This window comes from Wasmannia auropunctata, unplaced genomic scaffold (assembly GCF_000956235.1).
Source record: "Wasmannia auropunctata unplaced genomic scaffold, wasmannia.A_1.0 LD335988.1, whole genome shotgun sequence".
Lineage (NCBI taxonomy): Eukaryota > Metazoa > Arthropoda > Insecta > Hymenoptera > Formicidae > Wasmannia > Wasmannia auropunctata.
Window position 1 is genome coordinate 432,923 of NW_012026902.1, and position 16,961 is coordinate 449,883.

The 16,961-nt window shown below is 34.3% G+C and overlaps 1 protein-coding gene across 3 annotated transcripts in view; it reads right to left on the reverse strand.

Annotated features, from left to right (window-relative positions):
- LOC105454101 (WD repeat-containing protein 78-like) overlaps positions 1-16,961 on the reverse strand; it is a 30,715-nt gene that overhangs the window by 9,917 nt on the left and 3,837 nt on the right. The window contains exon 2 of one of the 3 annotated variants that reach the window (XM_011696465.1): positions 6,876-6,936. In XM_011696465.1, the coding sequence (XP_011694767.1) occupies positions 6,876-6,912 (37 nt within the window). In that variant the 5' untranslated portion in view covers positions 6,913-6,936. Of the gene's footprint in view, positions 1-6,875; positions 6,937-15,037; positions 15,401-16,961 lie in introns of those variants that run through there. The other 2 variants (XM_011696464.1, XM_011696463.1) reach the window with 2 other exon arrangements.

A 16,961-nucleotide genomic window follows, 5' to 3' on the forward strand; every position in this document is an offset into this window, starting at 1 on the left:
TTGGCGCGTACATATTTTCACCTTGATCCTGGGCAAGCAAGGATTTAAGAGGGACGAGAAGCGAGCGAGGCGCAGAAAGCGCGTGAGCGTGTAATGGTGATTGAATGCGGCTAATGGCCGTCCCGTACGGGACTTTCCATACAGCCCCGCCAAGATATACGTTATGACCACGGCATAACATTTACCGGGTGGTAAACAGCGACGCATAAACTTCAACTCAAGTCCTCTTTCAAGAGGGGAGAAAGAGGGAGTTAGGGAAAGAGAGCGTGTTCATCGCCGACCTGGTTCTCCGTCACTTGGAGAACACAGTTCGAGGAACTCGAATGATAGCTTCGTCTTCACGTTAAACGATAACGACTTTACGGGAAAGAAGATAAGAATATTTCCGCTAAGAGACTTCTCAGGAGATGGCTTTGTAGCGTTACAATATGAAATTTTTGGAAATTCCAAATGAAGTTTCATGCACTTAATTTTCAGCTTAATTTACAAAATTATATATATTTAATTTACTCAATTTATACTCTATTAAAATTAATTCCCCTCTCTCTTTATACTTTCTTTAGAAAAAAGAAAAAGGACAAATATCCAATATATTTATTGTATTTTTAGAAAAATTTGATCGTCATCATTGTTGACAGCATTCTCGCTTTCATTTGATGGAATCAAATATCACGTGAGGTAATGTTAAGGGTAGCTTCTCGCAGAAATTCCTCATCAAATTATTCATTACAACACAATTCCACGCAACGCAGCTGATCATTATTAATGTACACGTATTTTACGATTTAATTGTATTGAGATCCCAAAACCAACGTGCGTGCGGTCCAGTGCCCTCTGATTTACGACTTTGCGTAGCTTAGAACAATTTGTTACGATGCACGAATATGTTGCACTGTGCGTTCCAATTGCCCCTCCATACGATATAATATTTTTACTTTCGCATAATTCCAAAAAGATTTCTATAAAATCCGGATTCCAATCCGGAATAAATCGCGGCTAAAGTTTCCCCGATTCGTGAGTTCTCAGAGAAGACTGATTTATCAAAAAACGACAATTTATGACATATATATATATATATATATATACATATATATATATATATATATGGCAAAAGAAAAATCGAGGGACATGAAAGATGAAGAAAAAAAGAAGAAGGCGGGGGCAAGACTGACCCATGACCCGAGAGTTCTGACGCGAGTCTGATTCCTGAAATGTTCGCGCGCACCCTGTAATCACGGCTGAAGGTCCGGTCGGGCCTCTTTGCTGCCCATTCTCTCGCTCTCTCTCTCTCTTTTTCTCTCTCCTCTTGTCCCTCTTTCTCCGGATATTCTCTCTCTCTCGTCTCCTCCGCGAACCCACAGTGAATATCTATAATTTAAATCTCGCTCGGGCATAAGTGGCAGGAAATCATTGTAATTAATATGGCGTACATGCACGTGCGCCCGTGTAAGTGCACGAGGATATGCGCGGCTCGCGCCGAATCGTCAAGGAGATTCGACTCTTTAATTCCCGAGGAATGCACGAAAATTTGTATTATGCCATTTAGACAATTTGTATAAGTGTCGGAAGATTTTAAATAATACAGTACTTAAAAGTAAGAAAATATCAATTATTAATAAATAATTAGCAATCATTATTATACAATGTAGCGACATAATAATATTATCCTAACGTATTCGTTGATTATAAATAATTATATAGTATATAGTTAAAAAGCATTTTGTAATGTCTATAGAATCCCACTTTACTCCCATTTTAGATGATCTACAATTTTATGTCAGATATATAATGTGTGTGTATACTTTATATGTATTATAATATTCTAATAGTTAAAATGGACTTTAGAGCTAATATATAAGAACAACTCATGTACACACATATATAACTTGCATATAGCTTCCTGGTGTGCCTAATTGATTATATGACTACTGTCAGATACGAAATGTATACTCTCTCCGATCTTTAAATCGAAAACAGCGATCGTATACGGTGACGATATATGTCGATTTATGTCAGTGAATAACGGTTGATAATTTATTCATGAATTTATGTGACAGTCACAATGTTACTATTGCTTTTGTTAATACTCGAATGTTGCCGGATTATGACATGATAATTATAAAAAAAAAGCCGAGGAATGTCGACAGCTGACCAGAGGATGTAATGATTGCGCCGTGGAATTATGATAAAGCCACGAGATAAGGCCACGATGAATACTGTCACACAGCCGTTATAAACAGGCTTATCACCGCGATCATCGTTGAAAGACGTATTAAGGATAGCATATCAGGAAGGATTTTCCGCACGATTAGGCGTCCTACGTGCAGCTCGACTGGCATAATCATCCATTTAGATGAACGAGCTGTCATTTAACCCACCAATGACGTCAAATTATTGGGCATTATAATTATGGCCTTCTCCCTCTAATGATTTGCGTTGTTGAATTCTAGACTATATTAAATAGCTTGATTTAATAAGTGATTCAAATATAGCTAAAATTTTTAATACAGTCATATTTAGAAAAAAGATATAACTGAAACATGGTTAAAACAGCTGAAAATTTCAGCTTTATACTTCACAATATAATTAAATAATACTTTTTTAAATATAGTTGAAATTAGATACACACACATACACACAATACGTTAAAGTTTTAAAAAATTATTTACGACTCTTAAAAATTAATGAAAAAAATGATTATTTCTCATATATTGCTTACATATCTTAATTACCAATGTTTATTTGTTATAATGTTATCAATTCTCTTTTTATCTCTGTAATTACATCGACTTTTAAATTATTTTTTAAATTATTCCTTAATTAGTCAATAACTAGTTTGTAATCGTTCATCAGATTGCGGAGAATATAGTTAGCTTTATATAACAAACTCTACGAGATAATCGGTTAAGATATGATAGCGTCATGCAAAAATTGTGATTAAGTATACGATCAAGTAGTAGACTTAACGGAATCGGAATGATATAATAAATATAACAGATGTACAAATAAACATCATGCATATGTATGGAGAATTATCCCCATCTAGAACTCGGCATCAGATGTTATCTGCCGATAACGGATTATGCAATTAACGTTGGTGAAAATTGAAGAGAAGCGCGCGTGCTTCTGATAGAAGATAAATCACTATAATAAATTATATAATTGCGTTTCAACGCAGCGACATCGATTTGCTCTCCATCTGTCGCTCTCGAGACGAGATTTTTAATTCTGTCTTAGAATTAAAGGCCGGTCGAGAAAAAAATGTGCTGCGGGAAAATGAAGGATAATTTTCCTTTTTCTTCGCGATTCTCGGCTCGCGTACCGTCTGCATTATGAGCGGCATAAATCACGAGCGTGCACGCGAGTGTGAGTGGGCGGGGAAGTGCACGGTACCACACAACCGCGCGCGCCATAAATTTGATACATATTCATTGTGGTTCGCTTCAACGGCATGAACTCGATATACCCCGCATCTCTGAGCATTCAAGATAAATTTCTTTAATATGATCTACGCGCGAAAATCCGGCGAAAAGGAGAAGCCAGGGGTACCAGGTGTAGGCCTAAATTGCGTAGCGGCTGGCCGGCGATATCTCGGATCTCGCAATTACTTTTCAGCCACGAAGCCAATCTGACCCGTTCCCTGCGAAAGTGCATCTCTTGACCGCCTTGAAAGATTTCGCCGCCCTACACGCGCTTCCCTTATGGCCTCAAAGTCTCGAGAATCTCATCGATCAATTGAACCCGGCCACAGAAGTGTTTGACAGAGATAATTCACGAATTTATATACTGTATACACTGGTAGAACCTTCAGATTTTTAAAATAAATGTTATATTGGTGACATAGTTCATACAATATTATATTAATTATAAATATATATAATTTAATTAAATATAATATTATTTGTTAGATTTATTTTATAGATTATATCGTATAAATATACCTACATGTATGTAATCTAAAAATGTATATAGGTATAATATTTTGTCCAATCATTCGTTCAATCGTGACGCAAATGATAACTACGGCGATATCTTATTCGAAGTTCACGCTCCACTCGTGTGTTCACACGAGCGGCGGTGTCTCACATTGTTGCGAGATAACGGCATTTAAGAGATGTCAGGACGGAGAGGGATCGTTCCGCCGGTCATTGTTTATGTAGCCAATTATTGTGCCATTCGCTCGCCCCGTAGGGGTGGCGTATCGCTTACAACAAATCAATTTGAGGCACATCTCGCCCCGGGCGAGAGGCCTCGCTTTTAAACATCGCCATCCCGCTGCGCGGACAATGCTGTTCGTCTCGAGACGGTGCAAAACGTCCCATGGTGTCCCTTTCGGGATGTCATCTTTTCGCCAGTAATCACAAATACTTTTTGATATCCAATATCAGCGATGGATATTTAAGGATATCAATAATTGAGAAAAACTGTATAGATTACGATAAATTAAATTTATTAAAATATGCGGAAGAAAATTTTTTAAATTACTATTTTTTACAAATAGATATTGAATTGAAGAATAATATTGGAGATTGTCGAGATTACGCCCGGGATGGTGATTTGAATGCCCGAGAACAACGCGTTAATGAGCGTGGCTTAACTACTTTACGACGTTGTTAAGCGTAGAAACTGCACCTATTTATATCGCGCATTTTAACGACTGATGCCGTGTTTCGATATACTCGGTATTACCCAGCACCGACATTCCTATCGTTTCTATCTCACCGTCAATCGGTCAATGCGCTCGAGATTAGGAATCTATTAACTGCCGCCCCATCCTTTTCTCACGACGTAGTGGTAGCCGAATTAATGAATAAATTCCTAAAGAATCTTGTAAAGCTAAGAGTACTAATAATATAATTATTCTTGTCAATAATAAAAAAAATGTTTTTCTTAAAATTTCTCTAAATGATAATAACAGTTTTTCTGCGTAACTGCAATCGATATAATTAATTATTAGAGCACGACTAATTGACGAGGGGTCGCTAATCACGGATAAAATAATTAATGACGGTCGTGCCGCGAGAATCGATCACTAACCAAGTCCTGCCTGAGAATGCATTCTAAACGAGGTGCATATCCTCGTCGTCCACATCACGAGATTCGCACAACTAATTAGCATGCTAATTAAGCGGCGCCGACGTCTTTAAAAGAGTCGGCATTATGCTTCCCATTCGATTCTTCTCCGAGGTCAAACCCTTTTCTTCTCGTATCTTTTCTTACGACGGCAAGTTAGCGGAAAACAGGGGGCCCGAGGAGATCGTTTTTATGTTTCACGAGAAACGACTCGTCAAATGGTCGACCACGAGATACATTAAACCAAAATTTCGTAAAGTTAAACTTTAAATTACATGGGCTAAAATAAATATTATAGCATATATTATCTTCGTTTAATTTTATATATATAATAAATAAATTAAAATATTTTTATTTTCCATTTTAATGTAGCTTTTTTTCAAAAAATACTGCTCTTATAAACAAGGAATAACAATTATATAAAAATTAATTAAATTTCACTACGATAAACAGAGATAATTCTGAGAAATCTCGGGAATTTAAAGACTTCTCTGGCTATAATCATGCAATTCACGTATTTCTCCAGACAGGATTCCAGTTGTTCGTTCGTAAGTGTTTAAAAAATACGCCACCGTCGGGACGTATAACGCCCCGCTCAGGTGGATCGTGTCATAATTTTCTCAGGGGACAGTATCGCCGCGATAAAGCCATTAATTAGGACATTAAATCCTAATCGCGGAATTAAGCGTTAGAGTTCCATGAATGTGTCTAACGGCGTCGATTAAGAGCCGCATCGAAAGAGGACTTGTTAATTAAGATAGCTTAATAAGATGCTCTTGTCTTTTTACTGTTATCATATATCAGACTGTCTCAAACAAGAATTGCGGTCTTGTATGTTAACTGTACTTTCAAAACCAATTTCACATTTTTAATTCAAGAGCTGCTAAATCATAACTGCTCAGAGCTAATCCAAAATATTGACGTTTACGGTAATTAAAAATAAATAAAATATAAAAATTATAAAAATTTAGTATGCTATAAGGAAAATACTTTCATGCACAAGTTGTAAAAGTTTAATAAATATATAATTTATATTATGACATATTTAAAAAAAAACAAAATAAAAAATTAGTAAAATTGTAAAATTTATATCAAGTTAATAAAGTCTTTGAATAAATTATTAACATAATGTGATTATTATAATATTACATGTATTAATAATATTATGAAAAAAATAATTTTCCAGAGAAATCTTGCTTTTAAAGAAAATATCTTTAAAAATTAACTTTTTATTATACACATAATGTATATTATATATATCATATATCTCTATTTATTATTTTGTTTTCATGTATGTGTTTATGTTATATATAAAGAAACAGATAATTTGCCTGCCAATCTTTTCAAAATGATGCTCGTAAGAACAGAGAATTTTTTTTCAAGCAGTTCTCACGATTTTTTATTCGAGTTGAATAAGGGAAGAGGTCTCGTTACGAGAAGTCGTAACCCTCGGTGTGTCGGTGGTGGCCGGGCAATTTCGATGTCGAAAATCTACGCCACGGCCGCGACGAGAAACAAAAAGGAGTTAATTCGCGGCTTTAAAGCACGAAGGAGGACGTTCCCGTTCCCACGTCTTTTCGTCGGACCGCGACCTCGGCACGCGAACTCGCATCTCTCAGAGATCTCTCGGAAACCTTCTGAGGGATAATCGATACGGCAATCGCTTCCTTGTTTATCTTATCAGTTGTTACTGGATATATTATCAGTCAAGATGCTGGTATTACGCTTTTGTACTTCTACCTTTATGTATAAGCAATCTTTGTAACACTGGAATATGTAAATAGAATATCTGAAGCACTTACCAACTGGAATTTGTCTGCAAAATCTGGCGAACATCATCTAGGCTCTGAGAGGTCCGTGTTCCTGCAATAGAGAAAATCACAGTTTAAGAAATATAATTTTAATATCTTTTGCGCGTACATTATACGTACAATAAAACGTAGTCATTTACAGCAAAAAAATTTTCCGTTTCTTAAAATAGAATATTTATAGAAAAGTTATAGCATTCTCTTCTAATCATCGCGTTAACATTTTTGTAATATAAGCTAATTTATTACTGGCGTAAAAATAAATGTAAAAATCCATCTATATCTCGTAAAATAATATCTTTGTATGTATTTTTGTATAAAAGAATATGAAATTTAATAATTAAGGAATTATATTATTATTCGGTTTTCCTCTTAACATTCGCGACGCTCGATTTAATCCGAAGCATGTCGTTTTTATTTTACACGATAAAAACGCGCAATTTCATCATTCTATCTTGCAGGATTAACGCTTACGAAACAGGAGCAATCGGACACGCTCGCAGATCCCGCGATTACGGGATTCATAACCGACTATCAAAACTCATTAGACTCGCTAAAATAATCCTCAAATATAGGGAAGATAAGAGGACAGGCGCTCTGCTTGGCTCTAGGCGATGACGCGGGTCAGATGGGACGTTCTTCCCTAACGTTAATGGACCCTAACAGAAACTAATAATTACGAAATCTCCTTGACTAATAGGTAACGACAGATCTACCTTCAACCGGTGGACTCCAGTAGATTTCACGCAGTAAACTGCAAATTTATCATTTTAATCGCATCGCATCATGATGAGTAATGTTTTAGATATATACGTCAAATAATTTTAAACGCTCTTCAACTCTCTTTCAAATTATATATAAAATTAATAATTTTAAATTGAAAATTTTAAATAAATATATATATACAAAATTTTTTCATAAATAATAAAATATCTAGTTTCTCCTGTCATAACTTCTTTACAATTCGTTCATATTTTAAATAAAAAGTTAAACTTCTTTCTTAATATATATTAAAATTAATATAATATAATTTTATATTACAAATAAATTTTTTAATGGAAGACTCAATTACATGTAATTCAGTCATGCATTCCCCACAATCCTTAAGTTAATATAATTATAGTTAATGTACAGTATTAAAAAAGATCATGAGACCCGCTCATTTGTAAAGGGTCCACAGGATCCATGTTTACTTCGCGTAATTGCATTTGACAAGAGCGTGAGGATACGGCCGTTAATTAGTATCGCTAATTACGCGGAACACGGCGAAATATCACGGATTCGGTATACCCTTCTTTGCCCTTGTCCCCCTCCTCCTATGTTCGTTTCTTCTCTCACTTTATCCCTGTTTGTCGCGTATAAGTAACAGATTAATGCCGATGATAGTAAGCTCGGCCACTCGACAGCTTATGCAAATGTGGGTTCAAAGTTTATAACGTCTAATTAAGTACATTAGCGTATTCCGTGGAGACTTAATAAAATTCAGTATTCGGGGACCGGTTCTTGTGTTTTAATCGACTCGCGAAAAGAAGGCGAGTTTTGGACAAATTCATTAAATTTCGATACATTATCTTCTTTATTTCTTTTCTCATTTCAAAATGCAAAAAAAAATAGGAAAAATTATTACATTAAAGTTAATACCTTTAATTACTTATTCTTTCCTTTTTATCAGTTTAGCAAAAGCAAAAAGTGCAAAATTAAGGCAACATGCAAAAATTAGATCGATCGGCTGTTTGACATAACCAGTTCAAAGCTGCCGACACTACAATTCTTCTCTTTTGCTCTTTTTCCTTTTCTTCCTTGTCCTTCCTCCCCCCATTCTCTCTCCTGATGTCTCGATTCCTTCCTGGAGACAATCGATCCTGACCAACGCAATCGCATCGTGACTACTATAAGATTGTCATTTTTAATTGAACATTACAATCCTCTAGATTTAAAAATTTGAATTGTAAGAATCATATATTGTATTTCATAAAATTTTTTTTATAAATATAAAAGCACAATTTTTCTGGATAAAAATTTTAATTTTATTTTTTAATTGATATAATTATACATAGAATATATTAAAAAATTGTTTGCATAATATAAAGCCTAAATTTTAAATTAAAGTTGAGATAATGTATCAAATAAATATAAGATCAAAATTAAATAATTCAGATTATTATTCTAAAACATTCTTTTTATTCTTCGTATCTCCTTTGTGCACATGATGTCATATGCGCGGGAACAACGGAAATGAGCAACGCGTGCGATTACTTTTATAGCGGTAAAGAGACACCAGGAATCGCACGTCGGATACGGTTTAGCGTTCGTTAGCCTCTTCCATGAGGACCGGAAGCCAGTCCTCTCGCCACGAGAGAGGTGAACGTCCGAGGGTTCCCTTCAAACGAGCACCGTTAATGATCCATGAGATATTCTTGGGGATGATCTCCCCACTGTATCTCTTCACATTGATATTAAATATCAATTTATATGGAATATATAAAAAAAAAAACAGGATCGAGAATATTCTCAATAAAATAAGAAATATACATGTATTAACATATAGAAATACATTAAAATTTGTATTGGATTTTAATTGGGAAATGTCAAGAGATAAGATGTGACTTGTAATTAAAATAAATTAAATAATTTTTCTGTGATCCCATTTTAATCTTGATTTTATAATAACTTAAATAGTATTTTTATTTGGATTTTAATAAAATTTAATTTTTAATTTAAACGCAGTTTATATTCCAGTTCTATTTTTTTTTTTTCGACTAATTCAACGATCAAGATGAGCTGTAACGGCGCTTTTAACGAGTACATCGAGTATATATCGTCATAAGACTGTCAACGGCGGCCTTGATTTTTCACAACGTTAATACACCAATGATTATACAGGTTGGACCACTTCGGCGTGGCCTACTTCGCACGAACGTTGTGGCGTATCGCACTTATTATGTGAGAATGTGCATGTGCATGCATAAAGAATACGCGTCGTGTTAAAGATCTGTCGATGCTGCATTTTGCAATAATACAGCACAAAGCGGCAAGTAAATACGCCAAGACAAAGTTGGCTCGGCGAAAGAAATCAGCGCGCTTCTTTCCATTGTAAGTAATTATCATACTCATTACATTTCCTTGTCAGGTATTTTTATTGTGGACGAGCACTTGAGATCTGATGAAAACTGCTATTTTAAATAAAAATATTCCAGTAAATATACACACAATTGCTTCTTTACTTGGGGGCCTCCGTCTCCGTAACTCTAGAGTAAATATACGTATAGCATTTGTACACATACATATGAATAAATACATATATACATTTTGAGGAATATGAGAAGACACACATTCCAGTCGAAAGTTTCTCTGAAGAAGGGTCCGCACGTACAAACACAGAAAGATTTTATCAGAATCCACGCAATACGTCTCCGTATTCCTCGGGCCGTTCGCGTGGTAGTGAAACCAAGAAGAAAGGACTCTCTCTTGGGAATTATATTTTTAGACTCAGGGATTATCCGGATGACCATCGGTGCATAGCTATATACGTACAGCGAGCTACCGGATGAAATTTTAATAGAAGATTTCTCTTTGTGTCAATAGCGTATTTAATTGTCTAACGGTATTTGACGTCAGTCTTAAAAGGACTGCAAACAGGCTTTTAAAAGTCTCAAATAATAAAATTATAATATATAAATATATAAATTCATAATAAAATTAAAAAGAAAATGCAACTCGAAATAAAAAAGATAAAAAAAGAACGGGTTCGTGAAAAATAACTATTCTTCTTCGACGAATCAAGGCCTGTTCGCGGGTCGAGGATACTCGTTGCATATCTCGTTGTTGCGTTTTAACATTGTTAAATACGTCGCTCGAGTGGCCAGACGGACGATTCTCATTAATTATCGGGCAGATTTTGAGGTCCGTCGTGCCTCGTTAAGCCCACCACCGCGCGATCAATCTCGAGCAGGTCTCGTCCGTCGCGCAACAAAGAACCGGATCGCACGAGTTGAGCAAGAGAATAGCTCGGAGAAGAGAAACGGATTCTCTTTTCCCGCAACTTAACCCTTCGAAAAGACATTGCTAACAATAAGCTATTTCATCATTCCACATGGACACTAGTGGTAGTATTTTAAATATATAAATAGACATTGGCATTCCAAAAGATAAATAAAAAAAATGTCATGATTATTTTTGAAAAAAAACCTCTAATAACATTTGCAATATCATATTGATCATACAGTCAAATATTTTGACTTAATAATTTTTCTCAAGAAATCTTTAAGTGTCGTCTTTGCGACGGTTCCATTTACGTTGGAAAAACGTATCTTAAAATTTCGCGAATTCTCATAAAATAAAATTACAATTTTATTTCAATTTGTTGTTAAATTTATTATTCTCATAGAAATTTATTAAATTTATTATTCTATTTGTTATATGTGTCGCGCTAATCTATTTGACTTTGCGAATTCAAAGCGAGCTAGACTGAGGAAGCGAGGATTCGAGTTTCGGCCGTAAGTCCTGATGAGATCTTCGCACGATGCGAAAGGTCGAGATCTGCCTCATTAACATTCACCTCTTTGTCTCTGTCGTTCTTTCCTTTACGATCATCTTGCTCCCTGAGAGATCTCGTCTTCCTCCTCCTTTTCTTCTTCTTTCCCTTCTTCCTCTTGTTCTTCTTCTTCTTCTTATCCTTTGCTTCTTGCCAACCGGTCGACTTTTAGTAGCGTTTTAGTCGTCCTTCCCGCTGCAGCTCATTTTCTTCCTTTTTCGCGTAGCAAGATGGAAAGAAGAAATGGCGCCGTTCTCGAGCAAAGTTCTCGGCAGTTTGTGCGTCTTGCAGAAGAATCTTCTCTACTCGGAGGAAATACTCGCATAATATTCAAATGTAATCGCATCGAAGGCAGGGAAGAATTATTTTCAAACTGGTCCATCAGCATAATAATTTGTGGAATTCATCATTGCTCCAAAAAAATGATGCACGTATGTCATAATGATTTGTGTAAGCTATCACTGCCTAAAGTAATGATTCGCCTATAGTAACCGCGCGAAATTATCTAATCTGTTTCATTTTAAAAGTAAATTTCGTAAATATTTAAATTTAAAAACAATTTGCACAAAATCAAAAACATTAAAACTATAAGAACAATGAATCATGTAGTACTGCGAGCTATTCGAGATTTTAATATTGTAAAACTGGCAGAAATTCATATAATCACGATAAAAAAATAAAATTTATTTAAAATAATGTTCACGTATTAACGTGTATTTCTCTTAATACCGGATAGAACTATGGGAAAAAGATGCAGACGAAATCCTATCATAGAATTCTCTTTCTTTCTCATCCTTTTCCAGCGAAGATCATCGGCGATCGCTATGTGTAACTTGATAAACAAGTCTCGAGGAAGCCAGTGTCTTATATATATGCTTACACTGGGTATTCCAAGCAGACTGACTACTAATTGTTAAACGTGCTCTGCGAAACAAAGCGTGCTCGACTACCTCACGAATGCACTCGAAAAGTACATTGTCCTGTCGTAGACACAATTCTATATATTTCTTTTTCATTTTAATTATGTACAATAAAAAATCAATACACTTATTTATGTATAACATATACTACACATATACATAATACATTAATGATTAACAGAATAATTAATAAATTTTTCCATAAAATCCTATCTACACGGTTACAATTACAGTTTAACAACTAATTAAAACATACATTTGGCGAAGCTATATTGTAATAACTGAAATGTACTTCTTTTAATTACTTATAATAAATTTTATATCAATAGATAGTTCACGCTCTCTCTCTAAAGGAGTAAAAATTCAAATGTCAACCATTTTGAAATGTCAAAATTATTTTATTCTTAAAGTCTTCTATACTCGATAACTTTCAAGTAATATATCATGGTCAGTATACATTATTTGTCGTTTTCTGAACTCTGAACTTTCACACGTGTGGTTCAAGACCCATGCCAGTGAAAGGCTCCAAGAGAAGAAGAGAAATAAGACATTTTCGTCTGGAGAACCCGATTTAATCATCGCGCAAGAATTCTTAACACGTTGATCTCGAATATTAACTAACCAATTAATCGAAGTATGTTAGAAAATATAATTTGTCAGCTGAGTCTAATATATTCTGTTTTATGCATGAGCAATTCATTTCGAAAATAGCAACGATCCAAGTAATGATTTTTCTTAACAACTTTATTCGAATAGCGATGAGATCAATTTGGATTTGAATTTAAATTCCGCTATTTTCAAAAAAGAGATCTTTTCAAAAGAAGACATTGAGTAATAAAAAAATAGATTTGTTATTTTATTATTATTTTATATGTCACAGGAAAATTAATCAAGATTATTATAGATATTATATGTAAAAACTAATTTTAATTATTTAACAATACCTAGGTAGTAGCTCTTGATTTATATTTGAAAGATAAATTCTCTTGTTGCTTTTATTCCAGTTTTTTATTACATATATAATTTAATAAAATATATTTTCATTACGTTATTCTTTTCGAAACTAATGTTTTTTATATATTTTAAAGCGTATCTAGTTAATCGACTCCCCATGTTTCGACATCGAGTTATATATCTACAGCGTTAAAGATGTATTTAGAAACATTAAAGACCCAGAGAATAAATAACCTGAGAATTGTATCGCACAATGAGAAAGTATTCAAAAAAGTATTTTTATAATCTTTAATTAACTAAGGAAAATTTCTCCAAGAGAAAAGGATAAGACTAAAACTTCAACCAGCATCCTTAATCGCAGAAAGATCTCGCCAGAACATTTAACGACGGTTAATCATCTCTCGCACGCGCAATTAAAGATATTAATTTCAACGCGACTGGGCACGGCGATAAAATCGATTTTAGTGATCAATCGCGCGAACTCTTGCGCTAATAATTCGAATCGCGATTGATTTATATGCGGTTAAAATGTTGTTCGCTTCCATGGCGTTTGCTTTTTCCCTCTTCCCTTTTCTTTCTCTCTCCTTCTTTCTCATGCTGGCAACTCGTGCAACGCGCGTTTTGCCTTTGCGTTCGCGAAAAATAAATGCACCGACCACATGACGCATCCATCTTCATTTGACGGCCCTGGCCCGGGTATCACACCGACGTTTTTGCCGACAAGAATTTGTGCAGAGCATTGATTTACTTATTTTTCACCAGTGAGGGAGAGGCGCGAGAAAGATGGATGATTTTGAATAAAAAGATTGATGTTAATGATATCGAGTATAAGGTTGAACAAAATACTATATGTCTCTCCAGAAAAGTCTTAGAAATTCTTAAAATAGAGCTTTGCAATTTACTAAATTACAATTTACTAAATTTGTAAAAGTTTTTAAAAGATCAATTTAGATAATTTATAAGAAGAGGAACTAAGTTATAATAAATAAATAATAATTTCTTAATTATAAATAATAAATCAAAATTAAAGATATTTTGCGTACTTACTTGTATATCACCCGTTGCGTCCAGCAACGTCCTCGTTCATATCGTATATTCAATATATGTACATGAATGAAGATGTACAAAATTTCACAAACAGTACTCGCGAACTTCTAAACGGACTACTATAAGCAGAAACGAAATAATGTTCTTGAGAGCTACTTTCAAAAGTCAATTAAAAATTTTCGTCACGAATAAATGTATTCACCGTAGCTGGACAGACTATTTTTTTTTTTTCCGATCAATTAAGTTCTTTTCACGTCAATTCTTGAATAGAATAGAATATGTATTTTGTATATTAAACATTAAATATTCTCGGTGTTCCGTTTTTTAATTCTGATTCTTTTTAGAATTTAACAAAAATCCTAGATATTCTACCCTGCAAGATCGTCGGCCTAGAGACTGCAATTTAAAGCGGGTTTCCGCATCATTAGAAATTGCGGTACACACCCAAGTGTTCTATATAAGAAATGCAATGCTTAAGACCTCACTATTTATTTGCAGAGAATATATATTCTCAATAACTAATGTAATTTCATAAAAACTATGAATAATAATAGTAATAATGTCTCTTTCGGGAAGAATTAACTTTTTTCCTTTCTCTCAATAACAAATTTTCTTTTGTTAATGACTTTTTCTTTCATAAACATTAAAATTTATTGTTCTTCTTTCTCTTCAGTCATAAACTTTTTCTCTTTTTCAGTAACTAACTTTTTCTTCTTTAATAATATAAATATAATTAGTTTCTTTCTCGTATGACCAAATTTTCTTCGATAATTTATATTTTTTCTTAATAATTAATGATTTTCTTGTTCTCTTGGAAAACACGTATATTTCCGAATGAAAAGTATTGCTGATCATAATAACGATTGGTATGCATCCTAACGTAGATTTCTGGCGCGTGTTAACGCCGACGTGATTCTACTGCCGAAGCGATGAGGTTCGCTAATCGCCTCTCTTTACGATGAGCAGATCTTCTACCTCGTTCTCGTTCGTTCACTTGCAGAAAACATCGATTTAAAACGCGAAAGCGCTTATCGATGAAACTCCGCATGAAATGCAACGTCAATCTGAATATCGTGTAGAACTAAATAAGAATCGCGATATATAAGGCACCTTTAATTGTTCAAAATATCCCTTATCGAATTTAAAACCGAAATTCTGTCCAAAGCATATTTCCAACAAGAGAAAAATTTTCGCGATAAATTAAAATTTGTAAATTAATTTTTAATTTTTTTTAATTTTCTTAGAAAAATAATTTAAATAATCTAATAATAATTAATTAAAATTGTTGTGTAAATCTTTTATTCATAATAATGTTGGATATTATAAAAAATAGAGCAACAATCGAATCAAATAAAAAAGAGATAGCTTAAGATTCAAAACATAATGGTTCGTTTAAATTAGTTTCTATTTTTGCTCTAATTATCTTTTTGCAGACAAAAACATGTTATTAATATGTTGATATTCAAAAAAATTAGTAGATTCTATGTTGGACAAAAAAATTGGGAGATAAAAAATGTGACAATAAGTCTTGTAAAATTGTAATTTACACATTGAATTATTGTTTGATAAAATTAACTTTTCGCCAAGAAAATTACAATTTAAAAACTCATTCTACGAAGGAGAGAGATGCAATAATTTAATATAATTTCTTTGATAAGATATGTCTCTTTATGTATATAACTTCACCAATCTCAAAATATCTCACTTAATTTCACTATCATGCCTCTAATTTTATATTATTTTTATTTGTTGTCAGTTATTAATTTTATGTTGTTCTTATCAAAGTGATTACCACTACATTAGATCCCGATATCCCTGTCGTTTATAATATCCTGTTCAATCACGTAGATTGGAAAATAAATGTTTTCCGCTATTTATTAAGACGATAACAACCTCTTTGACATCATCGAATTTACATTCACTCAATCAAAATCCACGTAATATTATACACATAAAGAAGACAATTATTTAGCCTTTCTTACTTATGTATATATGCATGTGTATGTATATAATATAAAATATAAAATATTTTTATTAAATTTAGATACCCCGATTTTATTAGTATATCATTTTTCTATCGAAATTATAAGCAGCTCACTCTGTCAAAATCCTTGTTGTTCTTCGGCATTATCGTTCGTTACACGAATTATTCTCGATCTTGCCAGTTAATAACTCAGTTAATAACTTTAATTAATAACTCAGTTACGATATTCACATCGTCATTGTACTTCCGAAGATAATTTAAAACTTTGCCTCGCTCCCCTTTCCGCCGAATAAAATCCGTTATTTCGATACGACTTTTGGGGGTCTTGTTAGGGCGATTCACGTTATCATTGAGAGCGGTCTAAGAAGAGAACTTAGAATTCGCGTAGAGTTGAGCGCGGGCGTAATAAGAGACTGCCTGCTGACGGCGGTAGCCGTGGTTCGTGCCCACGAGCAGCGGCAACACGGAGAACAGGGCAGGGTGAGATGACCCCTCTCTCCTCTCGCATACACCGGAAGGCTTCAGGCTCGGGCCCCGTTCCCGGCCCCGGCCACCGCGTGCGAGCGGTCCCCGCTGGCGGAGACCCCGCGGCGAATCCAAACGCTCGGTTTACTCTCTTTCTCTTTCTCTCTCTCTCTCTC